This window comes from Anser brachyrhynchus (genome assembly GCF_964034855.1).
Source record: "Anser brachyrhynchus genome assembly, chromosome: 5".
Taxonomy (NCBI): Eukaryota; Metazoa; Chordata; class Aves; order Anseriformes; family Anatidae; genus Anser; species Anser brachyrhynchus.
In genome coordinates, this window is record NC_137699.1 from 26,512,350 (window position 1) to 26,533,355 (window position 21,006).

At 37.1% G+C, this 21,006-nt stretch overlaps 1 protein-coding gene across 3 annotated transcripts in view; it reads right to left on the minus strand.

The window, feature by feature from the left end:
• Positions 1-21,006, minus strand: part of FMN1 (formin 1) — a 211,646-nt gene that overhangs the window by 174,707 nt on the left and 15,933 nt on the right. For 2 of the 3 annotated variants that reach the window (XM_080595284.1, XM_080595283.1), the window contains exons 3-4: positions 8,170-8,293; positions 4,078-6,098 (exon numbers count right to left, since the gene is read on the minus strand). In XM_080595284.1, coding sequence (XP_080451410.1) covers positions 4,078-5,989 — 1,912 coding nt within the window. In that variant the 5' untranslated portion in view covers positions 5,990-6,098; positions 8,170-8,293. Of the gene's footprint in view, positions 1-3,255; positions 3,301-4,077; positions 6,099-8,169; positions 8,294-21,006 lie in introns of all 3 variants that reach the window. The other variant, XM_080595282.1, reaches the window with a different exon arrangement.

Genomic DNA, 21,006 nt, shown 5'->3' on the forward strand with positions numbered 1-21,006 from the left:
ATCCAATTTCATTCACCATTCCCAACAACTTCTGTTTTAGCCAGTCCACAGTGTTGGGATGCAATTGAGGTACTGGAGTATTAGCTTTGGTTTTCATCAGACTGCTAGTGAACTGCTCAGCTCACTAAACCAGCAAAAGCTGTTCACCTCTCTCCTTGTGGTTTAGTTTTCAACTTGCTTAGTGATCTGACTCCAAAATACCAACAAGGACAAACACTAGAGTTGTTCAATGGGGCCAAGGATAGTGAGAAAGGAGGCTCTGCTGGGAGAAGGGAAGATAACACAGGGAGAATGGTCCTGTCCCTTTCAGTGGCACAGGCTCAGACATTTTCAATTTCTCTACAGTGCTACTAACTTTCAGTTTCTGTTTTGTCAGATATACTCTTCTCTCACAACTCCTAGGTATCACAGAAGGAGTAAATTTTCACTGGCTGGGGGACTGAGGTGACACCATTCATCTAATTTCTTCTCTTTCTTGCTTTCACCATTCCTCCTAACCAGTTCTTCATTCTTTTTACACCCCAGCACTAACATATACAAAAGAAAGCATGGTAAATGACCCATCCCAGGCTCTTTTGCTGACTCAAAGTGTGGTCATCATCCTGGAATAATGGGATGTCTTGGCTGAATTACCAAAGTCATAGAGGCTATGTCATAACCAGAGATTTTTAAGTTTCCTGCTCTGAATCAAATAACTACTAAAAACACCAGTAATCTTCCTCTCCTTCAGATAATACTTAGTAAGACAACATATTGGTAGCATTCTCTATTAATTAAGTAAAGCAACTCTGAAAATTTTCTCCCTAGATTTTTCTCAGTGCAAATATTAACTTATAATTTACTATTAACTTATTAATATTAACTTAAGAAAGAAGCACAGTCAGAAAGTGAAAGCTTTCAAAACATCTTTCCTTGAGACAGGTATTCAGATACATTGAGGGACATTTATTTCTTGAAAGTCTTAATATTCCAAAGTTTTTATTTAGAATTTTAGTAATTCAAATGGAATTACTAAATGCAAATATAGGAACAGTAATTCATAGCCCCACTTTCAGAGAAAATTGCTAAATAATTATCATTGAAATACAAATTCTTCCCAGTTAACTATTAACCTGCTAAAATAAAAGCTGTGCCTGTTCCCATGGCCAGCAGTTGCACTTCAACAGGAAGGTCCAGAAATCTGTACTTTCAGGTGAATTACTGATAGAACTTTGTGTAATGAAACAAGGAGATTTTTGCCATAAATATTTGCTGTAAAGAAACTGAACTTGCAGAAAAAGTGGAAGCAGATAAAGGCACTCTGCCTTAGCTAAATGTTACAGTTGTAGTTAATTGGAGAATATTCCTGTAGTCAGAGTGAAGAATTGTGATTTAAAACAATCGCAAAAGAGAATTAAAAGAAAATATGGGTAGAGCTGTATGAGTCCAATTTGTTATTTAAAATGCAAAACCTTAAGGTTTTGCACTTAAAATAATATTTTAATTCATACCTCAAATTACCCAAATACACAGGTAATGAAAGGTTCCAAATGCTTTGCAGTATTAAGTACTGCAGACTGGTAGTAATAAAGCTTTGGAGAGACTTTCATAAGACCAACATTTTTGACATGAAATAAAACCTTCAACCAAACCGACTGATAGTCAGCTGAACATCTCCATGACTCTTAGATTCATTGTAGATACTTACACAATTTAATACAGACGATGCGAGAGAAACCGTTTCACAACAGTACCCCAAAGACAAATCTGAACAATAGTCTTGGATTTGGATCTTCAGACATGGGAGGAGTCTGATAAGGATCAAAACAGGACTGCAAATTTACAGCTGTAAATCTTAATACCACTTATGTTGCCTAAACTTGGTGATGCTTCATTTGCCCTACTGTACTATAGACAATTACTTATTTCTTATGTTAGGTTACAGGAGAGGGGTACAACCAATGCTCTGTAAGAATGATTTCATCTCCAGTTCAGAACAAAATGGAAATTTAGAGTATCTCAGATCCAGAGACATATCTACAGTCTTCTATAGGGTAGTAAAGTAGGAAGCTCTTCCCTAAAGTTACAGATCTTCTGACACACGGGTAATAATGATGGCACTCAATCTTACATTAAAATGAAACAAAACAGAATAGTATTACATCTTTCAGAAAGTTGCACTGATATTTTATATCTGTACTAACATTGCAAGATGTAAACAAGAACTAAGGACTTGTTTTGTCTGCACTTTGTTCTCTTCACTAAGATGTTTCTGCTTAGTAGCTTGGATTTGCAGTCAACAGATGCTATTTGTATGCATGTTTTATTTTTCTTATGGAGTGCAGCACAATAGTTCCCCATCTGAGGATCCTAAATGATAAAGTAGTTAAAAATATTATTTTTTAAAAAAATATTTTTATTTATTTTTTATAAAAATATTATTCTAAAGGGGTGATATTTTCTGCTGGTTTCATGAGGTAAACCAGCTCACCAAAACTTATGATCAGTACCACAAGTAACAAGAGGGATAGGACAATAGGAACCAAGGAAGAAAGGAAAGAACAAGAGCATAACACATATCTTTTTTTTTTTTTTTTCCAGCAGTAAGTGTTTACATTAGCTTTGTCAACTCATCAAACAGCACTCTAAATTTATACATAGTCTTGAGTGCAACTACAATTACAGAGCAACTTCTAGAAGCAGCACACATAAACACAAGTCTCATAGGCACCATTCAACACCCTTTGACTAAGGTAATGGCTTCACATTCCTACACACCTCCCCTTCTTCTTGTGCCTGTCTTCCTCCCTGTTTTAGACTGTAGCACCCTATAACTCATCTTGCACCCTCTCTGGAAAGCACTTATTAAGACAGCCAGTGAAGCAATTTAGGTAACTAAAACAGCAAAAGATTAACCCACAAAAAGAGAGAAAGAGAGAAGAGAGGTTTTTTGTTCCATTTTTGTGAACTGGATCAGCCAAAGGTATGGCAAGAGACCCAAACTGGCTATGAAGGAAGGCAGGGTTGGGAGCATGTTTTGCACAAAAGGCTCAAGTCTAGATAAATACTAGAAAACAGATATAAAAGTGGTGGTTTTTTTTTTTGTTTTGTTTTGTTTTTGTTTGTTTGTTTGTTTTCCCCCCTTAAATTTGAGGCTGAAGAAAGTGATCTGATTTTCCTTGAAAAGTTTTAAGGTTGCAAATTAGGACCTCTTTTTCTTTTATAGGGAAATCTTATCGCCTTGCATTGTCAGCCCTCCCTAAAACACAGACCTACCTAAGCCACACCCAGACCACTGTGGAATTAGGTCCTTCAGCTTTCCTATTTCTCAGGAAAAAAAAGGATATAAATGTCAAAGTTCTAGCTAATAAAGCTAGCTGTATAGTATGTCATATATTCATGCATTTTTATATTCACAGTGTATGTATAAAACACCCATGCACTTTACTCCAGTGCTTTTTAACATGACTCGTGCATGCAGTCCTTTTAAAAACAAGCATTTTGTTGGTAGAGAATTTACATCAACCTCTTGTAACTAAATGGTCACAACACCAGTCCTATACTTAAGGCAATGTAAATTAGCTTGCTCATACAATATTCTATAAGTTAAGCCAAACAAACAAAAAAGAATGCTTTGGACAATAAAAGTTATGACAGCATTTTGACAGATTAAAACACAGGAAAAGGAGGAACTTTTTATATAGAAAAAACATATATTTAAGATATTATCTTAGCTATTATATTAGGATATATTTCTTAGCTGAAAAATCATACACAGTTACTGATGAAATAAATAATAAAGTTTAACATGCTTCCTCTCTGTGTACCTATTTAACTTTGGTTAAATCATAATAGCTGATTTGGTAACAACAGCACTGAACATAATCTGACAAAAAAAAAAAAAGCATCTGAAAGCATATCCTGTATAGCTGTAACTTTTGTTTAAAAATTCAACAGCTTTTCACTCATTCTTTAAGCAGTGAAAAATAGTTTCAATGTAAACATTGATTATCATTAAAGGCTAATATTTTAAAAAGCTCTGATACTTTCATGCATGGTCAATTCTGCTAGGTTAGGAATATCTAAAATAGGACTGACCTGGGCAGAAATTCTGAGGTGTCCGAGTAGTGAATCTTCCTTGTAGAGTGCGCTTTTCAAAATGCCCTGCAGTTGCATTCTGATGTAGGCCCGGTTGTCTGATGGCAAATCCCAATTCTCCAGGTTCAGAAAACTTCAGATAAAACTGCGGCTCCAAATCATTGAAAGAGAGGTTTATAGCACCGTGCCTCCCACTGCAATAGTCACCGAACATAGGTTCGTCCTCGCCGTTCTGTGCAGGTAATGGGAGAATCCGATGATGCAGCTGTGGGCTAGGCAGTCTTGAAGATAATGGAGAAGGAATAGGTGACATTTGTTTGTGTGTATTAGATAGCGGATAGGAATTACTAAAAACATTACTCACAGCTATTAACGAGGGTGAATGCAGCCTTTTCTCTTCCAGTTTAAGATTATTACCTGTCTGAGAAGCATCAGGACCTTCACTTACAGGCAGGTTCAGAAATAAATGCTTGCTGCTTCCCCGGGATACCGTGGTTCTTTTCTCATATGTTGAGCCTGGCAGGTTTCTGTCTGCTGCTGTAATTTGTTGCAGTCTCTTCCATTCTGCAGCTTCATCTAAACTGTCACTCCGTATAACTTTCAGAAGAGCTTTATTGACTGCTCCCACAGGGTTGCATGACTCATCAGTAATGTGCACTCTCTCTGCTTTGTACTGCAAAACAGAGCCGTCTCGCTCCTCTTCCTGCTGCACACTGCTTTTAGAGTCTCCAGCAGCTTCATCTACCGAATATACACCAGTTCTTGATATAAACTCATTAGGTACTGCTGTGAGAACAGGAGAAGCGGTTTCTTTACCTTTGTGAAAATCAGATAAAGATTCTGCATGGGTTTGTGTGGCTTTTTTAACACAAGCTTCTGAATCCTGCACTTTCACAACAACTCCGATTGCTGCTTTCTCCTTGCATACCTGCTCGGTACATTTGTCTTTCAAGCTTTTAGCAGCTGCAGATTTACTTAATGTCTCTAGTTGGTTAGATAGATTGTCCTGAGATGGCTTTACCGAAGTGATACTCTGCTGTACATTCTTAACTTCAGGAATGCATTCTCCATTGTCCAGTAGTTCAACTGCAACCATATCATTGCTGCCTTTTGATAGACAACTTGGTAAGTCGGCATCCAGTTTCATAACTTTGTTGCTTTCAAGAAAATACCCATCTTCTCTCTCTCTTTCTGGTTGAATACCAATTTCTAGTGGTAAGTCATCCTTACCTTTTACTGTTAGACAACTGGATGCAGAAAAAGAACTGGGAAAACTCCTGGTAGGAAATCCTGTGGGGGGCATCTTCTGATTTTCCTGTTGCATCCCTTGCCCAATCAGCAAAGAAGGATGTTGTTCATGCACCTTTTTTGCCCCTTTCCAGTGCCTGAATTCCTCAAAGCTCTCTTTCCTTCTATATTTACTCTTTTTTTTGCGATTAAAATTGTCACTACTTGTGGGATCCAGAAAGAATTCCTGCCGATATGTAAAACTGGAGTGGTCATCACCTCTAAGTTTTTGGACTCCAGAAACAGCCTGTTGCTTTCCCTCCTGTTGTCCTGTATCAAGGTTTGGAATATGATGTGATCTCAAAAGACTGGATAACAGTTTTTCCTTTTCAGTAGTTAGTCTGTACAGCTCGATGAGAATGTCTTTCGTTGTAGTTTGCTTGAAAATAATATCTCCAAACTGTTCATATGGCTGTTCTCTCATCTCCATTTCTGGCCGTTCCTGTACTTTATAGCAATTACAGAAACGTTTACTGGTTCTATCTAGAGTTACACAGCCCTTGTAAGTAAATCCTCTGACTTTTCCCTCTGGAAGATAGAAGCTGACATAACAAAGCTCTGTAATGGGTTTGTGCAATTGAAGGACAGCGTGCGTGCCTTCCATTATGCTTACCAAATTAGTCATTCATTTAAATTATATGCTAAGTGTATCAAAGCTTGCTTGCATGACATAGCGTGTGAGGCAGGGAATGGACAGAAGGCATCTGACTAATCTTCAACAATAATATTGTCTGCTGGAAAAAATAAAGAAAAGCCTGTCAAACTTGGTTATGGCAAATGTAATATGACAAATAACAAGCCTGCAGAAGCAAAATTTTCTCGCTCTTTTTTTTCCTCCCTGATACACATCTTTAACCTTGAAAAATCTGACACAAAAAGGATGATATTGCTAAAGCTCATATTTAGAGTCCTAATCCTTCTCCCATACATCAAGTCTGTGTCTCCAGGGTTCTCAGTCAATGCTCTTGGTTCCATAAGGCCACATGTTCACTGATATATCCATTTCAAACAGAATTTACTGTTTAATGCTGAAATCTATTGCTTCCTCTCTGTTAAAAGTTAACTTGCTCTTGAACATCTAGTTAAAAGAACCGTTCAAGCATATATGCTGGTTTTTTTTGTTTGTTTGTTTTATGTTTTTTAAACTCAGTAAAACCAGCACCATAACACCTTCAGTGTCATTAGCTATCATTACTTAGTTATCATTACACAGGAGAAAAAAAAAAGAAAATTTTCTTCCCATATCTATCTGTGAAACTGCCCTGACATCAAGAAAACTTGCAAGAAAAATAATATGTTTATTTGGTTAGTATATTCAGAGCAAAAGACCCATCAGATACAGAACTGCATAAATTTATTTTGATCCAAAATGCAATTGTGTTACTACAGGCAGATTTACTGAGCTTTGTTATTTCCTTTTCTTTGCATTGCATTTTCTTACTACAGATTGGATATACTTATATTCTTTTGATACACCATGATAGAAGTTAGTTTACTCTTTTTGAGAACTAAATTGTTTTTTTTATCCAGGAGGAACTCTGCTATCATAATCAAAGTGGTATTCTGCAGCCACTAGGAAATGCATAAGCATAATGAAAAGAGTTAAAGTTCCACAGCAAAACCTGCAGCACACAAAGCTGGAGAGCACCTGCTCCAAGGCTTCTCTTTGTTGGAAGGTGCAGTAATCACAGTTTTCAACTTTGAAAGTGTAAGTACAGCAGAACTTTCCATCATTTCAAAATAGTCAAACCTCAGGCAACAATAATTAAAGGAAGCTACCACATTACCATGTCATGTATTTCAGTTTTACATACTTTGTCAATATGCAAACAGTGTATCAGTTTGTAGAGCGTAGTGAGTTAGATATAAAATTATGCCATAACATTATCAGAATAATTAGCAAACCGTAACTCTAAGAAGCAAGTGGCAATTACTCAAAACATCCTATTCTACTGGTAAGTAGTCATTTCTGCAGTGGTTTTGATCTAAATTTTAAAGCATCACATCTGTATTCTTTAAATAGTTTTAAACTTTCTGTTTACTTTGAGTAAAAATGAAGTAATTTTCCATTTGCTGAATGTCAGCAAAATTCTTAATGTGCATGCTTCAGAGGAGAGAGCCTAATGGGTAGAGCCTAACAGTGAGGAAAATCTTCATTACAGCCAGATCAGCTTCTTAATTCTGTTCACCAGCAGTCAATAGTTAGATGGCATTCAGAAAGCTGTGCTTTCTCTGATATAAGAAAGGGTAGAACAGGTACAAAACCTTTAGTCAGTACTTCTGTTGAAGACTGCCTTCTTGTTTCATAGACATAAAACAATTTCTAAGAAAATTCTGCCTTACTCTTTCTTCTCGTATCCTTGTCTTAGCTCATTATCTGAGTTTAAAATACCGACAAGGCTGAGTACTGCCAAAAAGTGCATTTTCACTTTTTGTCCTCCTCATCTCCAGCTATGCACTCCTGCTGCCTCTCTGGTGTAGAAGCGAGTGCTCATGCAGCCACAGAGTGGGTGTGTCAGTGGCAGATGCATCCAAGAGTGGTTCTGCATATAGAAATAACAACCATCAAAGAACATTTTTTCCTTAGAGGAGACATCTTGAACTTACTCACTCTTCACCCAAGCAGAGAACAACACTTATGGGAGCAGTTTGCTAATACATCAACTCGGCCATAGCACCAAATTGCCCCTTGAGTCATCTACTGCGGCAAGCTCCATCAAATATGAGCTAGTTAACTTGTTGACATTTTCATAAATTAATACTCAGCAGCCTTGGCTAATGTATGCTGAGTCAGTTTTTACTTACAGGAGAACTTTACTGAGGAGTAGAATTTCAAGGGAGTGGCTGGGCAGAGAGATGGATGCCAAAGTCCATATTATGGTCCACTGGCAACATAGCGGTTAAACTAGGAAGCAGAAAGAATAGGTAGCTGGGAAAAAAAAATAAATAAAATGAGACTGGATTGCCCAAGTAGACCAAAAATCTATGCTTGGTATTGACTTAAGGAAGATGCTGCATAGAATCATAGGATATCCCAAGATGGAACGCACCCATAAGGATCATCGAGTCCAACTCCTGGCACCACAGAGGTCTACCTAAAAATTCAGACCATGTGACTAAGTGCACAGTCCAAATGCTTCTTAAATTCAGACAGGTTTGGTGCAGTGACTAGTTCACTGGGAAGCCTGTTCCAGTGTGCGACCACCCTCTCGGTGAAGAACCTCTTCCTGATGTCCAGCCTAAACCTCCCCTGCCTCAGCTTGACACCATTCCCATGGGTCCTATCACTGGTCACTAAAGAGAATAGATCGGCGCCTTCCCCTCCACTCCCCCTCGTGAGGAAGCTGTAGACTGCGATGAGGTCTCCCCTCAGCCTCCTCTTTTCCAGGCTGAACAGGCCAAGTGACCTCAGCCGCTGCTCATACGTCTTCCCCTCTAGGCCCTTCACCATCTTTGTAGCCCTTCTCTGGACACTCTCCAACAGTTTAATGTCCTTTTTGTACTGTGGTGCCCAGAACTGCACACAGTACTCGAGGTGAGGCCGCACCAGCACAGAGTAGAGTAGAGCATCACAACAAAGTATTTATCAGTGCATTTGCTTTAGAAAATAACAAAAGGGAGGGAGTTATAGGAAGAAAGGGAATTGTATTTAATACACAGAATAAATCAGGTCTGTGGTAGGTCCAATTTAATAGTCTTATCTAGGAAAAAAACTCTTGGTATTATATTAGTCAGAATTATCTTGTGTGTTCATTTGTTTCACCTCAGTTGGCTTGGCATTTTTTCACTGAAAGATGAAGTGATTACAAGGTAATATCATCATGGAAGCTATAGATCTAGAAGCTATAAACAGAAACATTATGATCAAACTGAATATCCTCAATTAACACGTACGATATTGAGTAATTCAGCTCAGTTCTTAGTAACACGTATGCATTTTTTTGGACAACGGAATATATGTGTAAAGGAGAGTATTTGCTAGCCCTTGTCTTTGCAACACAGATTTGCTGGGCTGTAACCCCAAAACACAAGCAGGTGCCCTAATCTAATCTGAGTTCTGATTGATTACATTACTGAAATAAGACCTGCAAGCTCCTCCTGAAGTCATATTGCAGCTAAAAGTGCAATTTATTTATTTATTTTAAGTTAGAAACAAATAAACCGTTTTCTAGACTTATTGTTTTAATCTTACTAACAACAACCTGTTAGGCCAGTTTGGGCCCATTTTGGAGGATACATCCTATCAGATCTCTTCTTGCTTGAACAAACTAACCATTGGGTTTGGTACACACATATTGACATATTAAAGAGTCTGTATCATCTCTGCCTTTCCAAAAGATCTGTTAAGTCTTCTAAAATTATGTAGCTTTGCTCAGATGTCTGTCTTTCACTGCACATGGGAGGTGGGGAGTGGAGTGGGGAAGACAACTGCAGGCCATGCTTTCAAAATAATAATTTTATATATATATATATAATATATATATATATATATATCAATATCACCAGGACTGCAAAGAAAGTAAATTGGTTTAATTAAGCAAAATCCTAGGTAAAAAGAGTCAGTTCTCAAAAGTGCTGTTCAAAATGCACTCTTGGAAAGTCAGGTCCCCATGGCTGCAGTCCCTTCTCTCTATCAGGACATATCACCTCTGCTCAGCATGGCAGGTGCTGCTCCTTCTTCCCCTAATCTTTAGGCAAGCAAGAACTGGAACTCCTTACCTTCCCAGCCCTCCCCAATACCTGACTGTTATTAGGTGGCAGTGTGTTCCCGAGTACACTACTGGTAACTTCTGTGCTGTATTATACCGCTAATAACCAGACCAGAACAGAACGAACTTGGTCGAGAAAAGGCAGTAAAAACGTGGACAGAAGGATCCACAGAACAAGCTAGAAGAAACTGAAATGAAAGTGATTGCAATAAAATTTGTTAATTACTAAGCACAACTCGTCTGATAGAGATGAACTCCAGCATTTTGTTCTCTTGCTCACTCTCACAATTATCTGAGTTTTTTTTCAAACTATCATTTGACTTAATCATAAACATTATAATTGGAAAAATAAAAGGTGATTAGCTCTTCATGGAGAAAAATGTTACAGCTCCTCGCAGTTGGAAATTTCCAACTAGAAGTCTACGTTTTATTTACTGCATTGTGACAAAAATTTCAAAAGTTAGACTATTTGTTCATGCAATAGCTTGAACTATAATACGTGTTGTTAGCAATGCATGGTAGTTTAAAATACAATTATTTTCTACTTCGCTGTACAAATACTGAACTATCCTAGCAAAGAGTTGTTAAGACATAAGAAACACAGAGTCTATACCAGACACAGACATCTTCTATTAAATTTCAAATCTCATGCAATGGCATAGGGGAAGTATTAAAGCATATTAGAGCTTGCCAAAAAATTTGGATGAAACATAAAGGGATAGCACAGAACATAAGTTTGAAAGTCATTAAGTTAATCCACAATGCAGAGCTCGGCATACCAAAAATGGTTTTAAAACAAACGCAAAGCGTGATAAATATACAAAGAGATAAATTTAATTAAAATCACTAAGAAAAGCATGTTAAAATTCTTTGGATCTTTTACAATCTCTGGCTACATTATTCTGTCCAAATAATCCAACATAGGAAATGAAGTAATCTGAAATTCAGCTCCCGAAAACCCTGTCTCTGTGATCTGAAAAGAAGGAAATCTGAATGTGAAACTCTAAAACCATCACTTAAAAAGATACTCTATATGTGGTATGTAAAGTTAAAATTAAAGTTTCTGATGGACTGAATAACATGATGATGCCTCACTAGAAACAAATAGCCAAACTACCCTGTACTTGTTCCTGGACTTCATAGGCCACAGACTCATTTTGAAAGAACAGTAAAAAAACATATTACCTTTCCAGCACATGGGAGATGGAAAAAAAGAAATGATGGATTTAGAATCAATGCCTACTATTTATACTTAAAACTTATACTACACTTGAGCAGTCAGGTTGGGAAACAAACGCAAAATGCTTATATTATTCATACTATCTGGTCTCAAAAATTGTTTTGAAAAAAACTAGACCACAAAACTATAATTATATTGAAATTACTGACTTCAGTAATAGTTTAATTTCTGAAGTGATAAAAATATTTTTCCACATGCAATAGTAACTATCTCAGTCTTTTGTTTCAGAATTATCAAAATGTTTGGCTAAAAACAGTGAAGTTCTTCACCATAAAGCATCACAAATCCTGCAAATATTTTCAGTTGTACTCTTACTCCAAAAGTTCCTTTCTTCAGATTTTTGCTCTCATAATTTGAGCCAAGTGACCTTCAACACAATTTATCTACGTTACTTTCTGAATATAACCCAAAGCAACTCGGAAACACAACATAATTTGTACAAGTAAATTTTTTGTTGTTAGTACTCTATCTGTGCTAACACAACCTTTTGCAATTTTAGTTACAGAAAACAAGACCTTTCCCCCAACAAAGAATTAGATTGACATGAATGTTCTCATCCTTCTGTAGCCTACTTCAATTTAGCAAAGCAAGATGTTGCTTTTTCTGACACAACTGCGTCAGCAAGTTAAAAAAAGAAAAAAAGACACACAGCGTGTCCTCATGACTACTAAAACTGTGTTGGCAGAGTTCAGCCACATCATAGGATGTATTAATTACCTTTCTCAAGTACATGTTTGAATTAATTTTCAACAAGTTACCAGATGAGATTTCCATCACAAACTCTTCCATTTGACTGTTTTAAGAGGTAGTTAATAAAAAATCTGTAATAGATATTGTAAATATGAAAAAACCTTAATCTAATGAGCAGTAAACCAGCGGACCTTAAAGGAAAGAAAGAGCATGGACAAGCTGTACACATATCCCAGTGAAATCATTCTTAACACAATAACAGTCTGCTTGAAACAGGATGCTTCAAGAAGTACAGCATCTGAACCAATAAACCCCTCTGCACTTCAGTCAGGATTTTACATTCTCCATCTTGCTTCTGGGCACTCAGCAGGGAAAGAACCAACAGAACAGATGAGTCAGTCATCTTGCTTCCAGTGATTTTGGACTGTAACAGCATTTTCTGACACTGAAGGCAAATTGCAAGGAAAGTATCACTAAAAACATTGCATTCCAGATAAAGACATGTTCATCATAACAGATTTGAAGCAAAGTGACTTTTCCAAGATTAAATAATTTAAGAGAGGTTTTTCTAAGTGATGGCAACAGCAACTCTTATAAAATTTAATGATATTAAATGGGTTCAATCCATTGTATCATAACCAAAATTATATTTGTCACTTCTTGCTCCATTCTTCCAGCTTTGCTTGCAAAAACAAGCGCCTTTAATTCATTTTATTTTTAACTGAGATTTTCCTTGCGAAAAACATTTCAAGAGGCAATACTTGGCATGGAAAATTGAATCTAAAATAACTGAAGTGTCACAAAGTTGTAGCTGAAAATAGAGTCTTACAATGAAAGAAAAATGCCTGAACAACTTCAATGTAGATTTTAGTAATCAGTCCTGCTGTTATATAAGAAAAACAAATTTATTTTACATCATGGGTGAAACATGAAGACTCTCCATTTTGCATAAGAATCTTCATTTTGCATGATACACGAAATACCAGCCAGACTTTGTTGCAAACAACAGTATTGACCCTCACATCTCTCTGGAACAAAACATGTGGACCTAAGAGATATCACGGCACTTTGGGCAACCTGGTCTAGTGGGAGGTGCCCCTGCCAACAGCGGGGGGGGGGGCGGCGTGGAATTAGATGGTCTTTATGGTCCCTTCCAACCCAAACCATTCTATGATTCTGTTTCAGAGAATGAGGCTGCCCTCCTGGCCCAGGTCCATCAGTCAATCCAGCAACTACAGTTAATTAATCTTAGTTAAGGAAGATAGAAAAGTCATTTTCACAATACTCCAGGCCGTATTTTCTTAAATGATACATAAGGAAAATGAAAATCAGTTGAGGATACTTATGAAAAATTTAGAAAGTTTAGGGTACCAGATACAATATTATCATGACAAATTGACTTATGCTTTCACCTTGTCTAGAAGATACATGCATGGACTGTATGAACATGAATTCAAAGGGATTAAAAAAGATATTTATAAACAAAATAACCCAAACTGTCCTCACTGGTAAGAGAAGAGTATTTTGCCAAATCTGGAAATTAAAATGAATGTTACAACTATGTCAACTATTTTTAAAAAAATACAGGGTTTATTACTCAACAACAGTATTAAACGGATATTTTGTGATTTATTATTTATGCATTAGTGTAATATAATGTGTATATAATTATAACATATATATTATACAATTATAATGTAATATAATACACCTTGCTCTAATAACTCTTCCTACAACTTTATGTGCCTAAGATGAATACTCTCAATAAAATAATCTTTGTAAGTTAAAACTCTGACAACCATTCCAGGACATGTGTACAGAGGCATGTGGCTAACATTCAGCTGAATTCGTATAGAGCTTGAAAAAATAATTACAAGCAAGAAGAAACATTTTTTGCCTCAGGAAACAGGTCTTAACAAAAAGCTGTACAATTACTAGTCAACTGATTTTCAAGAAATAAACAAAATAAAAGCCATAACAGACCTAAAGAGTTTGCACAAACCTCTACTCATATGTCTAAAAATGTAATCATTGCATATTTCAACAGAAAAACATATTTTCAAGAAAAGTAAAACAGAAATTGACATTAATAGCAAACAAAATAATATAAACTTGCAAGATCATCTTTACATATTTTAGAATTCAGTCATCAACTGCACGCATGACTTTTTGCCATAGATCAATTTTAACGCAGGTAAATATTTCCTTACAAAATAGAACATTTTTTATTTCATACATTGTCTATGATTAAGTTTTATAGGCTACACAGTAGGTTATTTCCACTTCTGGCAGCATGTACAGGATATTTCTACAGGGGAAAAACAAACAGCAACCTAAATGAAAAATATATTTTTTTTTAATAGAAGAATTGTCTTCTTGTTAATCTTTGTCCAAAAGCTTTAAGTTTGATTGTTCAAACTGCAAACTCTCCAGGTAAGAGCTGCATCTCATAATGTTTTTAATAAATTGGCTTGCAAATACCTAATATTGATCAGAATATCTTTTTCAGGTATGGTTTGAAGAAGTAACGTCTGGGAAATATCTTTACAAATAGAATACTGAATGTGCTTTATAAGTAATTTCTCTAAAACAATCAACTTGTGTCAAACCTTAAAACTTTATTAACATATCTTATTTCATTTTAATCTGGTTTTAGTTTTACATTCTTATACACTCCAGAAAGGACCCTGTGATATTACTGTGGGGCAAAATAGACCAGTGTATTTTGTTGTATGCATACCAGCTAAAGGATCCAAGTTGGTGAGATTATTGCTACAAATAGCTCACCGGTTTGTATCATGTATCATCTTTTTCTTTGTTAAACCAAGACACTAGATTTGTATTCATTTAATGCCCATGCCTGTTAGTGCCATGCTAATGTTTAAAACAAGTATTTAGTATACTGTCTTTCAGATCAAAAGGTCTTTCACCAAACATCACTTTCAGAGACACTTTTGGTTTAAAATATTCTGAGCTTTAAACCCAATATAATATATAAGGAAAGCCAAGGAGAAGAAAAATAAAAGGATATGATACCGCCGATTTTTGAGGTATCTCATGAGCATGGATAATAATTCTAGGTGCAAAAGTCTGGACCAACTACTAAAGAAAATGCATGTGCTAAGGAAGTTTCAGTAGAGAAGACAGAACAGAAACAGAATTTAAAATAATAACAACTGAAAACAAACAAAAAAAAACTTGTAATAACAAATTTTTATACCTTTAGAAGAACTCCCCAATTAAAATCCAGTGATCTTTGCATAAGGAAAGATCAAAGATGCTGTCCCATACTAAGTTCTTAGGACAATATTGAAACATTTGACAAGTTAAACCTATTTTTAACTGTGCATATTTTAAATATTTCATAAATATTTCATAAAAACTTGAAATTACTTGAGCCTTAAAGAATATCAGGTTGCTTCAAAAATAACCTTCATCATCCAGTTTTTGAAAATCTTGGCTGTACTGGGATGAAATGGGTTGTAATGACTTGTGATGATCATGTTAATACTTCAAAGGAGGAAGTGTTACAGGAGAGAACTATGGTTGTAGTTGTTTTCTTTAGTTCAACTTTCTGATGACACCATTTCACAGGTGAATGTTTTTGACATATAACTCCAATTTACAAAAAGTTATAAACTCAAGGGCTACCCATCTGAGAGGATAGATTACAGGTTTTCTATAGGCCTGTCAAACAAATACATGAAGTAACAACTTGCATACATACAACATTTAGTCTGTTGTATGTGTCCTGTTTTAAGTACAAATGAACAGTAAAAAAAGAAGTACTGAAAATGGTTGACTGCTTCTATGTCCTTGTGGTTTGCTTGGCCTGTGTCCTTACATAGACGACCATTCACATGGAGCTTTTATAAAATTCAGCTAGTCTGTCAACTGGCAAATCTGGCACCTCTTTAACAATGTTTTTTAACAACATTTAAAAATATTTATAAAACTCAAGAGATTAAACAGGCTGCATAGATCTCCCAATTGGTTCTAACTATAGCAACAAGACAAACCTCATGGCAAAAAAAAAAAAAAAAGGCAGAAAGATTAAAATACAGACAGTATTTCCATGTAATGAGCCCAAAAACACAGGATAAAAAGAACAGCTTTGAGAAAAATGTCAGCTTAGATCTTACGCATTTTACTTCGAGATCTCACTAGTACCATTTAAAATAATTTAAAATCATTTGTAAGATTGAATGGTGTTAAATGGAGGACAAAAGAACTTCAATATTAAGACTTAACAGCTCTTGCATAATTTTCTAAGGGCCCAACTCAACAAAATACATGTGGTCTTCTGGAGGTACTAAGCCCTCTATTGTGACTACACAGGATTGGATTGAAAATCAAGTGGAACATCTGAACTAATGATTAGTGGTCGAACCTTCCATGGAAAGGGAAGAAGCTGCAGTATCTGCATGGCTGGGAAACACAGTCACTTGGATAAGAACTCTTGCAGCACATTTTGTAGGCTTTCTTTTCCTCTTCTCAGACTAAGACTCACTCAGTGCTAAGACTCACTATCCATGTTGAATCTCTACTGTGACAATATTCACGTGGAGTAAAATCACAAGCAATAACTGACTTTTTGTGCTTGATCATTAAAACAGTAATGTATTTCTTCCATCTATTACCTCCAAGTATGAGCAAATAAACATGGACAGTCAAAACCAGCAATGATAACAATGCTATATGATTATTAGTAGTAACAAAGAGGGGTTAGGCATGAAGGAATAGTGCATAAAAATATAAAATATATTGAAACAGTAGAAATAATTCACATCTATTGTTCAGGTTCTGTTGAGTTATAGCTACTTGATCTCTTCATGATGGACAGTTTCCTGCCTTTTTGGTGCTCATCATGATAATGGAATACACATCCAGATTTTATGTTTAAAAAGTCCTATAAGATAAAAGCTAGAAGAAGAATACATTTCATACCGAAATAGCCAAAGCACAATCAAAAGCTGACAAATGTTCTCAGATGTCAGGAAGACTGGGTGGAGAAAGGGATGCAAAGATCTTTGAAAAGAGCAACACAAGAGGCACATGGAGATTTCTTTCATTCAGTCCTTAAATATGACAGTAAAGCAAAGAGCAGAAAGCTGCCCCACCCTAGAACCTTAACAAAGACCTCTTATGATTGTCCTCACTTTCCTTTTTCTACTTTTGAGTTCTCTGTAGAGCATCTCATTTGGGGATATTTCAAAAGGCTATTTTTCTCTTTTGGTTCCACTTTCAAACATTATATGCACATAACCTAAAAAAGGATCAAAGCGTCAGAAAGGATCACTTTATTAAATGGTATTGTAGAAGTCCAAGATTTCATGCTTCTTTACATAGGCAAGTCATCAAGAGTTCTTCTCAAATAAAGCTTAAAAATATTTCCCCCTCCCACCTATTTTTTTTTTCTGCCAGAGAAAATAAGGAATATTAGTCTTTTACAAAACCAAACCAAACCCACAAACCAGTAGTTCTTCATACCCCAGACAGAACTGGTCCTTCACCATATTTTTATATCCTGACAAATGTCAGCATGAAGTTGATGTTCATTACATTGACATTTATTTTGAAATGTTACCGTCTCTCAGTACTGTTTGATACTTTTCTATAGACTCCACAAAAGGAAAAGGTCTTCTCTGGCCTCTAGTTGCTAAGCTTTCTCAGAGGGAGATTTTCTCTAATTTATCATCTTCTGGTAATAAATTATTTTCTTCTTTGAAAATTATTAACAGATCATTTTAAATTAAGTTAACAAGGATTGATAGAGGGATCCTGTATACTCTACAGATATGAAAAAGTGAAAATAGAGATCTGTAGTATTAATTCAAATAATTTATCTACTTTGAAATGGTCCTTAAGAAATTAAAAGGAAAAAAATAAAATTTTCTGGAAATTCCTGTCTATGCAAGAAAACCTCTACAGAGATAACTTACTTTTACCTATGCTTTAGCTTTTTCATAACGACTTACAAAATATTAGGGAAACATTTACTTGCTGCTCACTACTTACTATGTGATTATTTCACCTATGCCCATGTAGCTGTGCATGCTTCACCATATATAAAAAACACAAGAAAACGTGCATGTTCATGGCACTTGTTTTTAATGAGATAGGTTTCAGCCAAGTCAAAACTAATTTCCATTGTTAAAAAGACACTTCACAAGATGGTTTGATTTCATACCACATTACAACTCTCTATCCCTAGACATTCTGTCTGCAGTCATTCAAATTAAGTTAATGATGTTATGGGTTGACAGCTTCTTTAGAAATATAAAAAGCACTCCTTCCTCCCTTCCACTCTCCATTTAATCCAAAGTGACTGAGCTGTTTCTGCTGAAACTTACCAAAACAAGCCAATTCACCTGCAAGCACAGGCCAAGCTACCTGGAAGTTTCAGAATGTTTTGTAAGTGGTTTACCAACACTCCATACAAATATTAATTATGTACTTGTAGAAGTATCTTTAAATGAGTACTTAATGGTTTGTTGATAACATTTACACAAGACATTTCTACAAGTAAAATTACCATTAAACAGCTGTGAACAATTGAAAGGTTGGAGGGAAATAAGTGATTAAAATTAGAACATTAACCAAAGAATCTCTATCATTTCTCAGCAATTTTTTACATTGATTAATTTCCTGGGAAGTTCCAGGAAAGTAAGGATCCATTATGATTACTGCTACACTCTTGGGGAAACAAAGACCACCAGACACCACCCCGAAACAAGCAGGACTCAGCATATACAGTTGCCAGACCACAGTCTGTCAGCTAGATGATAACGTGATTTATTATTGCATCTGAAGGAAGGAGAGTGTGTTTTAGTTGCCTTTGTATGATGATACCCTTCATCAGGAGAAGGGTTTATCCATAAGGTCAGTATGGGTCCTTTTAACAGTTTTCCATCTCGTAAAAAGTAGTTGCAAATGTCATTATACTAATGCATTCTACTTTGGGTAACAGTCAAGTAGCCTCATCTGCAACTGTGACTGCCACGAGCTTTACAATATACAGTAACAGATTGTCTGAACGCTCTAAATATTAATCGCATGTCTCCCACTCATCTGCCCTCCTGAGTGCACGAAGGGATTTGCATCCATCAAATGCTACAGGGTTACAGCAATCCATTTCCCACTTCGCTGACTCTATCCCATACATCAGACTAGAAGAAAGTGAGAATATAGTTTTAAGAGTTATTTTGGGTTGGGGGAAGGGGGGGGGGGGTGTGAGTAAACCGGTAACAAACTTACATTAATAGTGCTGACAGGAAAGGAGGAGGGAGGAAAGCAACGGGCTTACCTAGAGGGCTGCAGGAAAAGCTCAGAGGTGCCAGCCCTTGAGTTACCGCAGAAGCTGTTTATAAACAAGCAGAGAGCGAGCAGGCGGGAGATGCTCACGAAGACTAAAGGGCTCCCTTCTCCCCAGCCCCACTCGAGCAAGCCTTTTCATTTTTCCAATCCCTTCGAGTACCGCAGGGGAAGGCACTGCAGGGAGCGGGCAGGCGGGCAGCAGGGCGGTAGGCGAGCGAGCGGAGGGCGGGCATTACCTTGCGCGGAGCCGAGCCGAGCCGAGCCGGGCGCCCGATGCTGCGGGGCTGGCCAGGGCCGGGGGCGCCGGGCGGAGGGCTGCTCGCGGCCCCCGCTGCTGCCCGGCCCCGGTCCCGGCTCCCCCGGTCCCGGCTTGCCGTGGAGCTAACGCTGCGAGGCTGCTTGGGTCACAAAGCGCCGCTGTGAGACCCGCCGAGGCCGCCCCCACCCCGAGAGGCGCCGCTGCCCGGAGAGGAGCCGCCGCAGCGGCAGCGGGCTCGGGCTGCCAGCCCTTTGCCGAGCGCCCCTGGAAGAGGCGAATGACAAAAGAGGCTGGCTTTCTGAACCGCCTCAGAAAGCAGCCAGCTATTTTAAGGTGCAGAATTGTAGATGGAGCAAGAAAAACTACAAACAAACTGGTCTGCTGCTCTGATTATTTTTCTGCAAATAACCTTCCTGCCATGTTCGCTGAAAGTCCTCCATCTATCTGCAGGGCACCACAGCAGAAGGGCTTGGGTGAAGCATGCTTAGATGGAAAGAACTGAGATGGTTCAAAAGCAACAGAGTTAAGGTTAAAATATTTACATCAGGCAACCGAGAGAAAATGTGCGTTGATTCCCATTTGGGTTTAAGACCATTATCAATGCTGAGACATTACAAGGAAATACCATTTCTCACTGTAGCTTACAGCCTGCTGAAAATGTCACGTTTGCTTCTGCTGAGTTCATTAATACATAATACATTCTAATAAATGCTTTAATTAGCTCACTGTGCAGATCTCAAAATGTGATATTATTTAACAGAAATTACCTACCTTTACTTGAAACACCAGGGATCTTCAGATTCCTATCACTTCAGGATACTTACAGCATCAAAAGGAACCCACTTGGAATCTCAGAGTTTTATCCTTTCAACCTGAAATCTTCTGACCATCAACTGATTGCCTATAGCAAAATACTAGCTCATATTCTGCATACCGAGACATGTCTGCAGACTAGGGAAGAAAAAAAAACAAAAACAAAAACAAAAACAACCAACAACAACTGGTTGGAAGTAAGACTTTCCCTTCTGGTGTTTAGTATTTTCAGGCAAAGATTAACAATTAGTTTGTTAGTAACTTCCCTTTTGCGAGCATGTGGTCTGTATCAAGACAGAGTTCACAGAAAGCAACCGACATGAAACGATTATGTCAGGCTGCAATGTAGGGCACACAGAGCAAAACCTAATCTCTGAGAGGTTTCCACTTCATCTGCACTCATCTGCGTAATCAGCTTTTCATCTTGTCATAGGATAAATGCAACCTGCCTTCTGCTTCATTTACCCTATATAGAACGCCAGTATAGGTTTGTACGAAGCAAGCAGCAAGAGCTCACGTACAAACGTATTCAGAAAGGAACTTGAAACGATTCCATTTTTAAAGGAACATTAAAGGTTGTAACTCATCTATTTGCTAAATTCATGTACTAATTA